The sequence below is a fragment of the Chlorocebus sabaeus genome, chromosome 10, assembly GCF_047675955.1.
Source record: "Chlorocebus sabaeus isolate Y175 chromosome 10, mChlSab1.0.hap1, whole genome shotgun sequence".
NCBI lineage: Eukaryota > Metazoa > Chordata > Mammalia > Primates > Cercopithecidae > Chlorocebus > Chlorocebus sabaeus.
Window position 1 is genome coordinate 65283998 of NC_132913.1, and position 19790 is coordinate 65303787.

General features: G+C 37.4%; 1 protein-coding gene and 1 pseudogene across 1 annotated transcript in view; both read right to left on the reverse strand.

The window, feature by feature from the left end:
• Positions 1–19790, reverse strand: part of PDE11A (phosphodiesterase 11A) — a 455494-nt gene that overhangs the window by 378028 nt on the left and 57676 nt on the right. Inside the window, exon 2 of the mRNA XM_073019839.1 lies at positions 14515–14673. Coding sequence (XP_072875940.1) covers positions 14515–14673 — 159 coding nt within the window. The remainder of the gene's footprint in view (positions 1–14514; positions 14674–19790) is intronic.
• On the reverse strand, positions 890–9336 carry LOC103217400 (apoptosis inhibitor 5 pseudogene; annotated as a pseudogene).

Sequence of the window (19790 nt, forward strand, 5' to 3'; positions counted from 1 at the left end):
TGCTTATGTATTTATGTATCTTACACATACACATTTCTATTCAAATAGTAAGATTCCATATTCAAAAGTTTGTATCACAATATATGGAAAAGAGTTAAGTAAGCAGTGCAAAGCAACTTTCTCCGAAAAATGTAATGTCATTCCTACATTTTAAGAAAGCTATGTAAATATTGTGCTCTTATGATACTAGGTAGGAATGTTGTACCACTGCCTAGCAGCTTTATTAAACAATAAAAACAAAATGTTAAGATTTACAGTTACTCTTCTCTATATATTGGGCAAAAAACTAAGACAGAGGGAAGACGAAAATCAGTAACTTTTCAAAACCGATAATTTTTATCAGCAGAACTAGACTGAATTTCACTACATTTTAGAATGAACAGCTATCAACAACAAATTATCAAGATGTTTAAAAGTAAGATTCACAATTTGAAGTCTGAATAATGATATTGCAAAAACAAGTCAATATTGCAGACAAAGCATCCAAAAAGATCACTGTGGTTTTGCCTTGGACACAACCATGGTCTGTTACAAAAGTAGATGATACATACAAAGTATAAAGAACATTAAGATTTTAGCTGAAGGCAGCAGTCTGTTTAAGGGGACATCCCTGGCAATCCAATAAATAGTAGGATTCAAGTATATTAAGTTCATGACTACGCTGAAGAATGCTGACGTCTTATTCAGTAGAGTCTTCCATGACTACGATTTCCTCATGTTCCCCAACCGCGGCCACTTCTACTTTCCCTGAAGGCTCCTCTCATAATTAAAGTTGCCCAAATTGCTGCTATATTTCTCACTGGGAGGATTATAAATCTGCCTGGCATCTCTTTTTTGTACTGCTGGAGATTTCTTGGGTGGTGAACCTGAAGTTGCATATCCACTGGCTCTCTTTTGCCCAATCTCAACCCTTCATACAGGTTTCCAGGACAGTGTTACTGTGCTCTTACAAGAAGGAGGAATGTGGAAGAGATCCTTGATTAAAACATTGATATTGTTTGTTGCTTTCAATGCAACAACTTTAATCTAGTTCTCTTCTGTTTTCCGTTCTCTTCTGTTCTCACCCGTTTTACCCTGGAGAGCTAAGCGAAGTTGTCTAATATAAACTTGCAGGCCTTGTGCAAAGTATTGCAGCCTGATTTTGAAATCTTTGGGTTTTTCTGCATTCAGTTTGGCTGTCAAGAAATCTGAAGTTTTCAGCCCAACTGGTGAAAACTGTACAACAAACATTCCACATAACTGAACCGTAGCTTGGGCTCTTCATCACCAGCATTCTCTCCATTTTCTGCTTCTTCTGAAGGGAGGGGCATGTATTCCAATAACTTATCAAATCGTTTCCTTAAATTTGTTTCCAGTTTTTCCATGTCACCACAAAATGAACTCATCTCCACCAACAATTTCAATACCTCCAACTGTATATCAAGACCTTCCACTGGGATAGTTAAGATACCAAGGCTAGGGAGAACCTGCTCACAGAAATATGTCACAAACCTTATGGAATGGACAGTTTTAGAGAAAGGTACTGCCTGCCGAGTGCACTGTGAGAGCCTGTCCACACAGTCAGGATCAGAGGGATTGGAGGTCTGTTCTAGGTTGTCCTGTTCGGCCACCAATTCTATAAGTTGCTGTCTTCCACTTACTGTCTGTAAGCTTTTTAACCCAGGCAGTATTTCATGAATAGAGCAAATTCTTCATCAGTCACATCTTCTAGGACTGGTTTGGATTCAGTTAGTAGAAGCTCTTCCACTTCCTTTGTTATGACTTCATCTGGTAAAGTCTTAAGTTTTGTAGAAAGGAACTTAATTGCTCGTTCTCTAACAATGTCCTCTCCTTGAAGTATTTGGCTGAACAACGAAACTAAAGTCCCTTTTCCATCCATCTTAAATATACTTAACAGGGCATTGTTCACTAGGTTAAATTCTGCAGAGTCATCTGTCTCCAAAAGTTGCATTAGTATATCTGCCACTCAAGGAAGATTTTCTCCAGTGGCAAATTGAGGCAATTCTTTAATTGCTTGACATCGAATAGATACATCTTCATCCTCACAGAAGTCTAACTGTTAGCAGAATCAGCCAATTCTGGAAAATGCTTAAAGAATTTCAGAATAAATTGAGCTGCTAATCGTTTTTCCTTAGTACCACCTTTCACACCATCCAGTATCACTTGATAGGCATCTTTACACTGGCCTACTTGTTCTGTGGCATCAGCCATGATGCCATAGTTGCCATAAAGCTCCTCTACCATCGGCAAGGTGAGCAACAAGCCCAGGGCCTGCTCCCGCTATCCTTGTCCTTGCCGGAGTCACCGCCACCTCGGAACTTCTCCAAGCCCACTACCTGCACTATTACACCCAACTAGATGGCTCTTTAAAGTGTAAAACAATGGAAACATCCATAGCAACAAGCCACAGCATCAGGATCAAATCTTAATAGGCACTCTAGATCTAGTGCAAAATATATTTTCATTCTCATGGAGACAGTAATTCCTGCCACCCTGTTTCAGAGGTTAAAAGAATAAGAACAGCAAAACGCCCACCATGTCCTGTGACTGTTCTAAACATGATGGGAATCATGTCAAAGTGTTAAGCTGAGATTTAAAAATAAATTTAACCTCTGAAAAGAAGCAAGGGGCATTTATAGGTTCATCCAAGGATCATGGTTCTCTGTCTTCACGACAAGGGAGAATAACTGAAGACTTATTCTGATGCCTCACTCCGGGTTTGGAAATAGAAAGTGGAACATCTATAACAAATTTCAGTTACACTACATCACAAGTATCACTGAGACATTAGGACAAACAAAATTGATATCGATATTACAGCTTTCCAAAATTAATCAGAAACTTTTTTAAGAGAAAGAAAGAAGACAGATATGGATAGGTTTTTTTGTAAATGAAGTACACCAAATAACCAAGCACTAGAATGGAGTTGAAACTGCCCAGACACTGTGATGCTACCCAATGCTATTAAACATTGGGAGGCACCTTTAAATAAAAGGTATTGATTTCCCACAGCCACTTATTATATGCTATGGAGAGCAATTCTTCCAAAACACCAAGCACACTTTTTGGATGGTTAAAACCCGTTCCAGCCTTCTGATGGTGTCAATTAATTCTTGTGAGGTATCATTTTAAATTCTCTTCAGTGAGAGAATTTGCTATTATATTTTAGTTTTATTTAAACCCCCTTTCAAGAACTGTGTCTAACAGACCTTCAAAGCATCTCTGGGTAGCTCTAACTTACATAACCTCATTTTTCAAAACCACTCATTACTTTCTCCCCCTCTTAACACACTCTCACTTCAGCTTGAGCCCTCCCTTGGGGGACCTTGCTGCCTGCTTTGGTAATATAGTCTTGCCTACCTTTGAGACCTTTTCTCATTTCTAAGTAGAGTGTGCAGAATATGAAAGCGGTGGGGGAAATGCTCTTCTGTTGATTGGCAGTGGAATCAGAATCTGCCAGTGAAAATAACCTACACTCTTATCCAGCCAGGATATTATCCAGGGCACACGTGGGAGAAATAAAAGGAAATAATGGGAAATAACCAAAAAATGGTTTCATTTCTACCTTCAATTCAGAAAAGAAGAAAGGGAAAAAATAAATATCCAAGTAGATTTTTAAAATCACTACATATTGTTAAAAATAGAAACTACAAAGTATATCACAGTTACATTATATTTGAAATTCTCCAACAAGAAATATGATGTGGCTTCATTTAATCAGCATACTCCATCAATTTTGCTATACACAGAAAAATGCTCTAAGTAGGCTGCAGGGTAATTCACACTGGAACACCTCACTTTATCACTCAGTGCAATTAAATGCTATTTGCAAATTCTGATTTGAGGCACAACTTTTTAAAGCAAGAAAAATGCTAAAATTAGACTAATCCTCACCTTCTTTTCATCCTCAGTTGAGGAAAATATAATAAACAACCATAAATTTTAAAATGTTTTGTCAGGAAAGTACAAAATTGAGGAAAATGAAAATATTAAACTATCTACCACATAGTTGTGTATGTACAGAGCCGTTATTGTTTTTTAATGATTTCTAACTTCAGCAATTTAATAGATCAACCTAATGGCTATTCTAAGACATAGTCTAAGACTTATTTGTAAAGATATTATTTGTAATTATGTAAGAATGTGATTTTTGAAACAACCTAAATGTTAAGAAATAAAATGATTAAATAAACTATTGTATAATTACATGGTGGAAAATAAGGCAAACATGTAAATTATATCTTTGAAGAATTACTGAAAGCATGCTAAAATACTGTGTATACTACTTTATGCAAATTTTTAAAACACATCTTTATTTACAGGTAAAAATAAATAAATATAAGTAAATAAACCAAGAATTTAACAGTATTATCTCTGTAAGTTAGGATTATGGGTGATACTAATTTTTCCTTTTTTTGTATTTTTCAAATTTTCTATAATAAGCTCATATTACTTTTAAAATTAGGAAATAATCTTATCACCAAAGAAAAGGAAAAGAAAATCCAAGAAAGGCAGAGACACCCAATTCAAAGATAGACAAATATACTTAGATTCTATTAAATTTTACTTTTTGTCAGAAAGGAATTTAATTTTTAAAAATTCAGATTCAAGTATTTCAGCATTCTAAGATGAAAAGAAAAGCAACCTTGCTATTTTATTCAAATAACACTAACCTCGTTATTCAAAGAAGACTGTTATCTGTCTTAATTTGAAATCTCCAGTAAACAAGAATTCACCACATCCCATTCTAGTTCTTTAATAAAAATTTTGCCTGCCAACAAATTTACTTCTAATCTACAACTGCAAATCGTTCTCTCCTGTCCGAGTCCTAAACAAATCGAGAAGAGTTTATAAGACAGTTCTTTGTCATTTTGCACTTTTAGAAGTGGCTTAACTAAAATACTGTTTCAAGTCCTGCCAGCATTAAGAGCTATGGATGTATCAGTCCCTGATATCAGAACGCACCGAGCTCTCCTTACCCCCCAAATTTTTCCTCCTAGATGTGCCAGAGTCCTGTCTGCTCAGCACTATGATGCATATCTACAACCTGGCTATGTCAGGTTATTGTCATCCAGTCTCTTAACTTCCCCAGTTCAGGGGATGGCAAACAGAAATTGTGGTTACAACTTAATACTCATAGGAAGATACAAGAAAAAGTGACTTGGGGCGAACATAATAATAAGACAATACTTTCTTGAACTTCAAATTTTAGTGCCTAAGGCAGCCTAGAGGGGTTTCCATATACTCTGCAGGATCTAGGTAAGGTAGTCTGCAGTTATCAGGAACATGAAAAATAAATGAACTCAGTAACTGAGTTGAGTCCCCTTTCCTCCAGGTGTTCGCACTTTACATGAACACCTGGAGTAAAGGGGAAAAAAAGTAAGATTCTGTTGAAGAGTCAGTCACAATTTATCATAGTTATTTGAGCAACAGCTCTGGACCAAATCTTGCTTCCTAGTGAAAGATCCTACTTTACTGCTAGCCCTTTTGATATCACCTAGACTAATTAAGCTCATTCACATAAATAAAAGCTACAGAAAAATTGAATAATCTAAATTATAAAAATTACGTATCCTGGCCAGACATGGTGGCTCATGCCTGTAATCCCAGCACTCTGGGAGGCCGAGGTGGGAGGATTGCTTGAGCCCAAGGGTTCAAGATAAGCGTGGGTACCATAGCAAGCCCCATCTCTTAAAAAAATTATGTATCTAATCACTACTTGAAATTACATTATATACTTATATATTTACTTTGTTTGTTGTCTGTTTTTATCACTAGAATGTAAACTCTGAGAGGGCAAGAATTTTTGTCTGCCTAATTCATCAGTTTAACTTCAGCATTTGGAACCGTGTCTCAAATGTGATACTGTCTACTAAGTAGAAATGCAATAAACAGTGAATGAATGAATAGTTTTTCCGCACAAATGGAACACTATATAGCTATTAAAAATAGTACGCAGATCAATGGTCATGCAAAGTCCTCCACATTCAGCACTGTAACAGTAAGAGCCCTATAACTTACTAAGTTCATTTATTTTTCATGTTCCTGATAACTGCAAACTACCTTACCTAGATCCTGCTGAGTATGTGGAAAGAGATGGAAAGAAGGATGTTGCAATTAAGCATTTATCATTTCCTTGGTAACTCTTAGAAACAAAAAGAAGAGCTAGGGAAGCAGGAAATTACAAATGCCAGTATATTAGCCATCAGGAAGACACTGGAATTTCTGGTGCAAGGGGCCTGTAAATCCACATGCATACCAAGCATTATCTGCATTTGGAATTTTAAAATACACTACGTAGGTATCGTCCTTCATTTTGTTCAATTATTGTTACTGTTTCCTTAAATTCCTTAATATTTGATCATTATATATTTTCTTAATAAATGTTAGTCAAAATTCAACTGCAATCTTTTGGGGACATCTGGAAAAAATGTCAAACTATAAAATATTAGGAAACACTATTAAAGACAAGCAATAATCACTTTTGGAATAGTGCCTACTTAGGTCTGAGATGACAGAATTTGGCTTTAAAAGAAGGGTGGAAATGAGAATTCCATGCAATTAGATAAGAATATAACAAAAAGTATGGGAGTGGGAAGCCCAAGACAAAATCAGTGGCAGGGTAGACCAGTTTTTGTTGAATGTTAACCCCTAAGCTGGACCCTGGCAAGCAGATTTGCCTTTTTACCCCAAAGTTAGACTCTGCCTAAAGAAGAGGAAAAGACCAGAGCCACGACACCATGGCAATATTGCTCCAATAGAAAAAAAAAAAAAAAAAAAAAAAGCCTGAAGTTTAACCTGAGTTCTGGCAGGTACTGTGTTGGTAATAGTTTTCCCACAAATCTTGGTGGTTGTTGTTTTTTTAAGTTTATTTCTAGCCCTGAAAGAACAAAATTATTGAAAAAAGTCATAACATACAGCAGTTAATGTCAGTGTATAACAACTAAATAACTGAATGGGATTAAATTAAAAACAAACAGCATTATAAAATTTGAAGACTACAGAAAAGACTACTTTCACTTAATTCCATTTCTATCAAAACAAGGCGGGGGGAAGTCAATGTGTTCCAACCAAAGATGTTGAATTCCAAACATAACCTGTTTCTCTTAGTAAAGAATGAAAGTATGCTTGACAGTATTATACATTACTTTCTGCCTCTGTCTTGGCAGCATTTTAGAAGAGTGAATGAGAAAGACTTCAGTTCTCTCAAGGCAGGGCCAGTGCTTGCTTCTTCCTTGTAACTCCAACTTCATCTACCACAGCATCTTTGCCAGAGTGTTCCATAAATTTTATTTCAATTATTTTATTCCCACTACATCTATGTTAAGATTCAATTATAAGAAGAGAAGTGAATGCTTTTTATTGATAAGGCAGGAAGGTTTTCAGAAAAATGAGCAAAATAATTAATGAAACATATTTAGAGAACTTAATGGTCTCTGTTTTCAATGTAATTCTTGATTTCATTTTTCTCTGAACTATATTGGCCTTCTAAAGCTATTACTGAATTACAGAAACTGGTTTATTTTTGGTAGAAAACTGTAGTGCCACTTGAGTTCCAGATTTTAACATTCTTTGTAAACAGTTGGATGGATTATGATAAAGAAGAATCTTGGTTGTTTTTGAACCACTCAGTCAGATATAGTCGAGTGAACACATAAAACACAAACAAATTAGTGAACAAATTATAGTTTCACAGTGATCATATGGAGCCTGGGTAATAGCTGTTAAAAGGCAAATAGTGCAGTGAGTAGATCATTTAAATATAGATAAAATATTGGAATTAATGAGTTATGGGATTCAATCCAAATTATTCCAGGACTGCAGTCTTATTGATCAAATATAATGAAATCATGAGCCATCTGCCAGGACTTTTAAAACCTTTTTGCTAACGATTGACTTTTAATCATAGATTTTTTTTTTTTTTTTTTGAGACAGAGTCTCGCCCTGTCACCCAGGCTGGAGTACAATGGCACAATCTTGGCTCACTGCAACCTCTGCCTCCCAGGTTTAAGCAATTCTCCTGCCTCAGCCTCCCAAGTAGCTGGGATTACAGGCGCGCACCACCACACTGGCTACATTTTTTTTGTATCTTTAGTAGAGACAGGGTTTCACCATGTTGGCCAAGCTGGTCTCAAACTCCTGACCTCGTGATCTGCCCGCCTCGGCCTCCCAAAGTGCTGGGATTACAGGTGTGAGCCATCTCACCTGGGCTTAATTATAGTTTTATTTCAACAGATTCAAAAATCTAACTTAGTTGGAACGGAGACAAAAAAGGAAAAAAAAATGAAATGAGAACACAAAGAGTATTTTTAAATAATTAGTTAATTTTTTTTTAGCATTTGTGTATCTTTTATAAAGACAATGGTGAATTGATATGAAACATAAAAAAGTTGCCTGGCAGAGTTGTTGTAATACCACTATTCATGTTCATAACAATATTTTTAAAAAATAACTATTCAAAAAGTACCTTTGAAAAGTACCTTTAGTAGAAACTATTCATAAGATGACAGAAGAAATCTGTCTTTGCTCCCATGAAATTGACTTTATTAAGCTGATTAGTTGTCTGAGGGTTGGCTATTATAGTAGTACTATAGCTTGCAGCCATGTCTAAAGGTAATCTAATTTTTTAAAAAAATCAATTCTATGCCAGTCAAATCCCATGCAAATCATACATGTGTGAACTGCATTCAGTCTTCTGGGGTCATCAATTTGTTGCCCCTTCTCAGCATGACACAGTCAATATCCCCCTCATTACTACAGTAAACTTAAATACGTTGTGTACCTTTGACATCTCATGAATCCTAAACATTCTCCTCACACTATTAGAAATGTGAGGCTAAGAATTTATAAAATTCTCCCTATTCCCTATTATCTGGCTGTGAGTCTCAGGCCTGTTGCTGATAACAAAACTCCTGCTTCTGCAGAGACTCATTAGCATCATTCAGGCACCATCCTCAACACCAGTTGGCAGGGCAGCATCACCAGTAACAAGCTCCTGGAACACAGCCAGCCCCTCAGCAACCAAGCTCAAGTTGGTTGCATCCCAGCTCTATGGGGTGGTGGAACATGTCAGCATGAAGGAGAGCAGCAGGGTAACCAAACATTCCGAATCATGAGCTGAAGAGAGGTGACCAGGGCTAAAAAATATCTATAGAGATTAGCCAAAGAAGAACTTCAAACCACAGCTGCTAATACATTGGCTGTTGGAAAGTACCTGCAATAAATATATCATACTTTATGGAACACTGCAATATGAAATGACACTTTTAGGGCAGAGGTATAGGAACCTGGGAAGGCAGATAAGAGCCCTTGCTCATTTTCATTTCCCAGGTTCATGCTACCGCACCCACACATCTTAATAGATCACAAATGTTTCCTCCTATCCAGGTCTCATTATTTTATTCTCCAAAATAATACCTTCCTTCACTCACCCAGGAATAACAAAGTAATGACTTAATTGAATGCAAAGAGTCTAGTCATACCACCTAATTCAACTAGTTTATACATATTCCTGAAAAATAGGAACATTTGTTTGAAACTCACAAAGTGAACCAGAAAATTCCAATCATCTCTCCTGCATGGTCTGCCTTTGTGTGTACTTTCAACGTGAATTATCAAACTAGTAATTTGTCAGTATGGAACTTAAATTATTAATATGTGAATACAGTAGGCTATATTTCATACAAACTCTCACCACTGCTGATAAATTATTGCTAATTATCCAAGAACTTTAAAGAGCATGAGGATTTTAAAGTCATTAAAAGGGAAGCTTTCAGGCAGAGGCTGGATGACTATCTGTCAGGTAAAGTTTCCTGCCCTGGATGAGGGAAAAGGTGGCAGGGAATGGACCTGGTGATTTTTCCAGTCTCTTCTACTACAGGGTATATGTATTACATGATGTAGCACAGCCACTGAATTATAGGTATAGAATTTTCAAGAAACACAATATGGTGGTCCTATGCACAATTATGTTAGGTACATAAATAGCCCAGAAATGAGTATACCACATTTAATTTTTAATTTATCTCAGTCAAATGATTTACTGATTTCCATATTACAAAATGTTTTGAAATTATACAGAACGTAACTTATGGTCTCTAGACGCTGACATTTTAAGATATCAGGACATACAAATCATATTATGCTAATGTGCAACAAATTTACCACTGCCCATGTGAATGATGACATGGCAGTTATGTGTATAAAGTAAAATTATGAAGAGGGTTCAAATTACTTTAATCTGGCTTTGAAATATATGGTGAACTTTCATCAGGCTCATTTATTGATAATAAGTGCTACCCTAAGCACTTTACATCTATTATCTATTTTACTCCACACAACAACCCTGTGATGGAGGTTCTGAGGCTAGAGAGATGCAGCCACTTGCTGAAGGTCACTCAGTTAATAAACAGCAGAGCAAAGACGTGAACCTGCCTTGGTGACTTTCTGACTCCAGAGCCTCTCATTTAACACTCACGACATGGCTTCCTTTTTGCTTCCTTGTTTTCTTACTTGTAGGCAACACTGAAATTACTTTGGTTGCTGCAGTTTATGCTATTGAACATGGGAGAAGGTTTTCTGAAGTCTGCTTGACTGACCAAGGAAAACTAATTTGAGTTTTAAAATGTGAAGTGAATGAAGTTGGCAGAGCTCTGAGAAATTAGGTACACAAACTGCTACCACTGTAAATGGGCTCAATATTTCAAAAAGCTATCTATAACATGGAATGAGAGCTATAAAACTTTTCTTGCCCTTTGACTCAGTAATTTCAGTCTTTGGAATATACCCTCAAGGAAATAATACAAAAGAGAAAGGTAATTTGTTCAAGATGTTCATTCAGGGGCTATTTGTATTAGTGAAACACAGGGGGGAAAAAATCCAAATTCTCACTAATAGGACAGTGACTAAGCAAACGAGGCTCTGTAGAAAAAGAAAGGAAGAAAATTTTATGATCTCCCAAAATGACAAATGTAGAATATATCCGTATGTGGACACATATGTAAGAAATACCTGGCTTAAAACGTAGAATGCAAATTACTACATATAAGCATAACCTTGTATAACCAAGTAAAACAGTATCTGCATTAATAAGGCAAGAGATTCATGAACTTATAAAGAAATATATCCCCCTTTCAACTGGAGAAATCCCAACATGGGAGGAGCATCTGGCATATAGATTGTGTTTAATAAAAATTTGTCTTTAAATGAGAAAAACAGAGGTTATTTATTCAGATCGTGCTATAACAAGGAAGACAGCCACCATCGCTTGCATTTGGAACACTCAAAGGGGAGTGCACAAGTTTTATGGTGAAAAAAATAGAAGACTTTAGGTATGTTCTGAGTGGAGGTTGTTGGCATGGGGAAGCTGAAGGCAGGTAACCAGAAGCACGACATTTTAGGTAATGAGTTCAGAGAATATATTTGGCTTTTCTCTCAGTGGCTCTGAGTTGTAAGTATGCAGAAGTGGAGGGCATGATGAGAGCAAAAAAATAGGGAAGGTGGCAGTCATTGACCAAATCCTGGCTGTGTTAGGCTGATTGCTACAGAGACTGTGATTTGGCCTTCTAAGCTGCTTGCTGAAGAGAATGTGGGTCTATCGTTATGCATGGACTGGTCATTGTCCATTTGTATATCCAATATCTCATACAGAATACCAGTTTATTGTAAAAGGTTGTAACTCAGAAACAGCCAGATGAAGAGATACATAGGGCGAGGTATAGGGGAAGAGGTGCAGAGCTTCTGATCCTTCTCTGGGTGTGCCACCCTCCCAGCACCACCCTTCAGCAACCTGGGGGGTCCACTTAATATGAATGTATAGACTTAAATTAGACAAAGGTAATTTTTAAACTGAGACCTGACTGAGATACACATGATACCTCACATGTATTCATGTGCTGTCAGGAAAAGCTAAACAATCGCTCATGAGAACTACTAAGTCCTAAGTTTTCTTCCAAGTGCTTTCCCCGGATTCTCTCATTTAATCTCCCTACAGCCCTGTGAGATAAGTGTTACTATCACTCCTCTTCTAAGAGGAGAATATTGTGGCCCAGGGAAGGTAAGTAACTTGCCCCAGGTTACTCAGGCCATGGCAGAGATGTAATTTCAACCCAAATAGACTCACCATATGGCCAGTACAGCCATTATACTTTGCTGTCTTCCCTTATTTGGAAGAAATACTTTCCCGTGAATCACTTCTAGATTTGGTCTTCTGCTTTTCTCCTTCACCTTTTCTGTTTGGTTTACAATATATAGGATCCTTTCAGGAAATAACAATAACCATATCCAGAAGTTGTTGAGATAAAATACTCTCCAGCCGGTGCCACCTGCATGAACACAATCTACCTGCACAAACTCGTAGGACTTCTTACAAGAAGCAAAACTAGAGTAGGGTTTTCAAGTCAGGTGTGGGAATAGTAGAGACTGGAAGATAAAATGCCACTGTGGCACAAGGGATAACTACAGAAGAGAAAAATATATCATTTCAAGCCAGAAAATACTCAGATAAGGTTGAATCTAAGAAAAAAGTTGCTTGGGGATAAGTGACAAATTAAGAAGAATATTTTAAAACTCACAGGGAAAATGTTAGTTTAATTATTTTAAAAAATTGTATTTTACACTTGCCTAGTTTCTTGAGTTTTGCAAAATATTTCTCATTGATGGTCTTATTTAATTCTCTGGCTATAGAGTGGTGAATAGTATAGTTGACAGATGAGAAAACTTCAGGTCAGAGATAAGCGTGAGCTGTGTATCCAAGCAGCTGCCTGTCATTAGCTGAGCTGGGACTCAGTCCCAGGCTCTCATTCTTAATAGAACTAAACATTGATGCTGCTCAAGAAAGGTACAAAGTCCTGTGCAGATCTTCCCTTTAAATTATTCACAGGTCATGAAGCTCTATCTCACAGGTATAAGTCCATCAGGAAAAGTTCAGAAAACAAATCTAACATAAATGGAATCAAAGATAAGAACTAAATATATAATGAGTTCCTTTTAAATGAATGCAGCAGAGCAAAGGCATGACTACCGTCTGTGTAAAAACTAAACTGTTCGGGGGATGGCATGGGTATGTAGTGGTTATGTTTGGAAAGATGCAAAACCCAAATCCTTCTATCTAAATCTGTATAAGAGGCACATCATCTCCGTACTCTGCCATCTATGATGGCACAAAATGAAATTTCTGCTTTATCTTACATTCCATGGAAATATCTTTATTGTGAATTAGGTGGCCTACATTTATATTCACTTCTAAATAACGTCCTCTCCTTCTCATCTGATTCTGTCTGATGGAGGCCTATTTTTGCTTCAGAGGACAGATCAAATACTGCCTCTTCCAGGAAGCCTCTTCAGATCCAAGTGAGAACAAGCCTCTCTTTCCTAGGTGCCCCCAGCCTGTCTGAGAACAACTTGCTGATGATTCTTGTCTCCTGCCTTGTGTAGCTCCTGGATGACATAACATGATTGGGATTTATCTTTGTGCCTCCTATGATCCCAATACAAGTGCCTCGTATGCCATAGCAGTTTACTTCATTGTAAGAAATCTTTTGCGGTCCTATCATGCTCTATGAATTCATAAACCTTTACAGAGAGTTGGGCCATCTCAATTCCACTACAAAAATGACCTAAATCAAGGACTCTCTTCACTTAAAAACCTTCTTGTTTCCTTACAATCATATTTCATGTTGACCTTCTGTGCCAGAACATTTGTATTAATTTAATGCATTTGTAATTAGCATTGGCAAATAACAAACCCACATCCAGAAGGTTAAATTATAAAGTGTTTTTTAATTAAATAGGAATATGAGAGTCATCAAACTTAAACAAACTAATTTGAGATTTGCTTTTATCACAAATTTTATAAATATTCAACCAGATTTTATTCAATATAAAGGCAGAAGCTTCAAAGCCAGAACCTCAGTTCTTTGAGGACTCTCTCTTTTAATATAAGCTGATAAATAAACTACTAGTGAAAGAACTTAAAATTTCAGAGCAAAAAGTACATTACTTCCACCAAGGTCAATTACTCTTCAGGGACAAAAGTAATGTTCTTTTTATTAGCAATTTGGAATAACAATTAAATAACATTCGTTTTTATTGGGATTTTTATATAAGAACTGAGAAAACAATTCTTCACTGTGGTTATAAAAATACAGGAGAAAGTGCTGAGTTTCTGAAACACAGCAATCTTCCTATATTTTCTATCTTCCCTTAGGCCATGTGTGGTGGTGTGATCCTTATCTTACTTATAAGGAAGATAAAGACCAGGGAACAACAACAATACCACCGAGGCTTATAATGAAAAGCGAGCTACAAAAAAGATGAAGTAATTATTTTCAATTTTACCACATTCTATGAAATATCGAAAAACTCCCATTTCATTTTGTATACCATGAGAAAAAGCTCTTTGATCCATGAATGGGCTAATCCAACAGCTATTCACATAATTCCTGTCTTTTAAAGGAGAATAGCAATCAATGACCAAGAAAGAAAGTACAATTCACAAAAGGTATGAAATCTTACTTTTTCATCATCTTCAGTAAATGGAGCTCCTTCAGGAATCTTATTTATCGCTTGGGCCACACCAATAATCTCACCATCACTGCTTCGGATAGGCATGCACAATAATGATTTTGTCTTGTATCCAGTTAGCTTGTCGATTTCATCATTGAATCGTCGATCCTAAAAATAAGACAAAGAAAGCATTAACTGCCTGTGCATTATTGCCAGGGAGAAGGAGAGAGAGGTTTATTTCTGCGTATGATACCTTATCACTGGGAACTTAGCCCCATGGATTTTTAATCACAATAACAGATTTGACTTCATGTTTAATTCACCAAAGGAATATAAATCAAAATAAGTCAACACCATAGTTGTTTGCCATAGTAAATGAAGACAGAGACTTTAAGCCCAACTGCAACGTATCAAAATTGGGGAAAAGTGTTTTTAAGGAAAGCCTATAGTATGCGATTTATGAAAATGTGTTATTTAAAAAAGACAGGATACGAAATGTCATATAAGAAACTTACATGAGAAATATATACTAAACACTGTGAAAAATTGTTCAAAATAGAACTACTTTATTTCTAGTCAAAATGATTCTGTGAAAAAAGAATCTATGAGTACATAATGATATTTCAAAATCCTCCCCAAAAGATATGGGATATGGGGAGATAAAAATTTTCTCTATAGAATGCCAGCTAAAATATATAAAATAAATGATAAAATTATATAGTATGTATTTTGCAACTACCAATATAATTATGTTTACAAGCAAGGGTCATTAAGTATGCTAATACCATTGGGTGAAAAACTGTTTAACAGCAGAGTCATATAGTCTCAAGGTGCCACACCCAAAGATTCCTTATTACAAAGGTAAAAGGTGTCTTTGTAGTGAATAAATCTGGTGAACACCACCTCAAACAAGTAAACTTAGCATCACTGTTAAGAAGAAAAGTTAACACCATGTGCCTCTTGATATAATGCAACAGGAAGGACACAACATCACCAAGAATACAATCAAATGTGTAACGTGAATCTAATTATTCAGGAAATGAAAATTAAGAAAGGTAGAGATCATCAGTCATTCTATCAGAAACCTAACCCTGGATGCTTAAAAAATGTCAAGATCATGAGAGACAAAAAATGTTTTTTAAAAAAATAAATATAAAGTTAAACTATGGGAGCTATACCAGTTTAAAGAAGACTTAAGAGACCTGAAATCCACATAAAATATGTGATCCTTTGCCAGAAATTCCGAAAATTCCACAAAGGACATTTTTGGAGGGACAATTGGAGAAAGTTCAGTCGTATAATGGTATCATTATAAACTTGCTTAGGTATTATACAAGTGTTATAATTATGCAGGAGAATGTCCTTATTCTTAGGATATACATGCTAGAGTATTTGGTTAGTGAAATATCATAATACCTTCAACTAACTTTCAAGGAAGGAAGGAATGGATGGAAGGAGGGAGAGAAAGAAGGGAAGAAGAGAGATAAAGGAGGGTGGAAGGAAAAAAAGAAAAAGATTGGCTCCTGAGAAGGTAACTGTGACTAAAAATGCTCCAAGGTAGATGAAAAACTATCATCCAATCTGATGATAAACTATTTCAAGCCAGGGGTTGGAGTGAGGCTTCTTCCTGTACCTTCTGCACACCCATGTTAAAAGAGGCTTAAAAGCACTGCTGCCTTTGCTATGCTATTCTCGCTCTGTCACCCAGGCTGGAATGCAGTCATTTGATCTCAGCTCACTGCAACCTCCACCTCCCAGGTTCAAGCGATTCTCCTGCCTCAGCCTCCCAAGTAGCTGGGACTACAGATGCAAGCCACCATGCCTGGCAAATTTTTTTTTTTTTTTTTTTGGTATTTTTGTAGAGATGGGGTTTCACCATATTGGCAAGGTGGTCTCGAACTCCTGACTGCAGGTGATCCATTAGCCTTGGCCTCCCAAAGTGTTGGGAGCCACAGTGCCTGGCCAGGAGTCTTTAAATGCCTATGAGGCCTGGTTCTGGTCTGGTGATCCATGAAGGCCACCCTAAACCCCAGAGACAGGAGGGTTCAATTAAAGAGAGGGAAATCAAAACCCAAACAAAACCAAATCTCCTGCTCAAAATAAGTATGTGACCAAACTTTCAGAAAATCAGCAATCTGTATTCATTATTTTTAAATTTCTCTGAGGAACTAATACATGTCAGGCTATGGGCTAGGTGTAAGTTGCAATCAAGTAGGTGAGGCAGACAATGTATAAATGTATATTTATATATTGTGGTAAGTGTTACTGAGAAAAAAGCAAATGCACGAGAGAGACTGAATATGAAGGACCTATTTTTAAGGGGATCAGGGAAGTTCTCTCTGAAAACAGAACAAATAAGCTGAGACTTCAATCACCAGTAAGAATTTTCCAGGCAAAGAGTGGTGGAAAGAACTTTCCAGGAAGATGAATAATACATACAAGGTCCTGAAGCAGGAAAAAGCTTAGTAAGTTCCAAAAAGTCAAAGGTCAATGTGGCTAGAGTATAGGGAGAAAAAGGGAGAGTAAAAGAGGGAGGCAGTGACCAAAGGGTGCCAAGTCTCACAGGCCTAGAAAGAGTTATATTTAATCCCAAATGCAATGGAAAACCTCTGAAGATCTTGAAGCAGAAGAATGGCATTGGCCACTATTTAGCACTTAGATTCTCTGCAATTATCTTACCAGTTTACTTGTTCTCCCCGCAACTAAAATATAAAATCTAAGACAGCAGAGATTTTGTCTCTCTTATTTACTGCGTCATCCTAGCATGCATATTATACATGCTCAATAATATTTTTTAAATAATTTATTCTTTTGAAAAGATTGCACTGCAATTATGCAGAATATAGAAAAGGTCCTAAGGCTCCACATACCACTACTTGGCATATATGTAGAAGCACTTTTCCAAATGTATAGAAGAGAGGTACACAAATGTTCACTGCAACATCAATTATGAAAGTTAAAAATGTGAAGCCATTTGAATGTTGATCAAGAGAAAAATAATTATGATCTTGTGGTTTGGTAGTGTATTATACAACAATTTAAATGAATAAATTAAAGCTGCCTGTATCAACATGAACAAATGTCAGAAACACAATGTTAAGTGAAACAAACAAGCAGCAGTCTGATACCATCTATATAATACCACAATACTTAAAAATAATACTAAATATCATTTATGGATTCAAATATGTAGCAAAAGTATAAAAGCATGCGAGGGAATAATAAACATTACATTTATATTAGTGGTTACCCGCTGAGAGGAAGGAAGGAAGTGGCATCAGGGAGAGGCATAGAGGAGGCTTCAACTAGAACAAGAAAGCTTTACTTCTTTAGAAAAACAATTCAGGGGGTCCAGGCACGGTGGATCACGCCTGTGATCTCAGCATGTTGAGAGGCTGAGGCGAGTGGATCACAAGGTCAGGAGTTCGAGACCAGCCTGGCTAGCATGGTGAAACTCTGTCTCTACTAAAAATACAAAAAATTAGCTAGGCATGGTGCCAGGTGCCTGTAGTTCCAGCTACTCAGGAGGCTGAGGCAGGAGAATTGCTTGAACCCAGGAGCCGGAGGTTGCAGTGAGCCAAGATCACGCCACTTCACTCCAGCATAGGCGAGTGAGACTCCGTCTCAAGAAAAAGAAAGAAAGAAAAACAATTCACGAGCAAGGTGATGGTTCTCTGAAGGTTGAGTGTAATCTGTGGCACACAAGGAAGCTGATCTCTGTTGCTTTGAACCCCACTGGTCAGATCTGCCATGTCTCAGCACATCCCTAAGGCCGACCTACCCCAGGATAGTGTGGAGCACAGCACGTTCACCTGCCACCCAGCCGCCATTCTGTTCTCAAGGCTGCATCTATCCACTGGACTGGTGATGGGGTTGTCAGTGTTTAGCTCCAGTGTTTACCTCCTGCTTCCAGTTGCTGTTTTGAATCCTTGCTCTGCGATGGACTACTCCCTGGCTACAGCCCTCACTCTCCTTAGTCACTGGGACCTTGAACAAGTTGTTTCAGACTATGTCTATGAAGACGCATCAGAGAAAGCTGCCAAGGCAGGCCTTTTGGCACACTTGACTTTAACTTGGCACACTTGACTTTAACCTTTGCCGGGCTTTGTGATTTCAACTATCATGATGGGGGTATCTGCAAAGCTGTTGCCATGCTGTGGAAGCGCTGACCTTTTAGACTTAACACCTTAAAAAGTAATTCTTAACACCTTAAAAAGTACTTCTCTTTGCCTCTGCTCTACCATGCCATTCTACTAACAATAAAAAGGAAGTACGGTGGCTCACGCCAGTAATCCCAGCACTTTGGGAGGCCGAGACGGGCGGATCATGAGGTCAGGAGATCGAGACCATCCTGGCTAACACAGTGAAACCGCGTCTCTACTAAAAATAGAAAAAAATTAGCCAGGCATGTGGTGGGCGCCTGTAATCCCAGCTGCTCAGGAGGCTGAGGCGGGAGAATGGCGTGAACCCAGGAGGCGGAGCTTGCAGTGAGCTGAGACAGCGCCACTGCACTCCAGCCTGGGCGATAGAGCGAGACTCCATTTCAAAAAACAAAAAAAAACAAAAAAAAGGAAGTAACAGATAAGATCATTGTTGAGACAAAACTCTTTGGCGCAATCATAGCTCACCTTCGGCATCCAAAGTCCTGGGCCCGAGCAATCCTCCTGCTTCATCCTCCTAAGTAGCTAGAACTGCAGGTACACAACACCACACCCAGCTATTCTTTTTTATTTTTTGTAGACACAGGGTCTCACTACATTGCCCAGTCTGGTCTCAAATTACTGGCCTCAAGCAATCCTCCCACTTTGGTCTCTCTAAATGCTGGGATCACAGGTGTGAGCCACTGCCCCCAGCCCAGAATTTAATCTTTGAGGAAAAGTTTGAGAGGATTTGTATTCAAGAAACTGTGCAACTGAGTCCCATTTTCTGGTGAGTTAATGAGATTTTTTCCCCAGAATCAGAGTATAACTAAACATTATATATGAGCTTTTGCATCTTCATTTACCAATCTCTTAAAGAGAATTCAGTTTAATTACTAAATCCATGATCAAACATCTCCTGTATTTTTCCTGATAAGGATAGACTAAGAGAAAGACTGTTAATTCATGCATAAAGACTTTGCAGAAAATTAGACAAAATTTAAGTTTTGAAAACTTCCCCCTCTGTTCGGTTGATATCAGCTACTGATGGATCCATGTCCTTGGGAAACATTAAAATTAGAAAAAGCTGATATCTCACACTACTAATTTCTAAATCCTAAGAAGTGGAGCTTGGAAAGCTGCTGA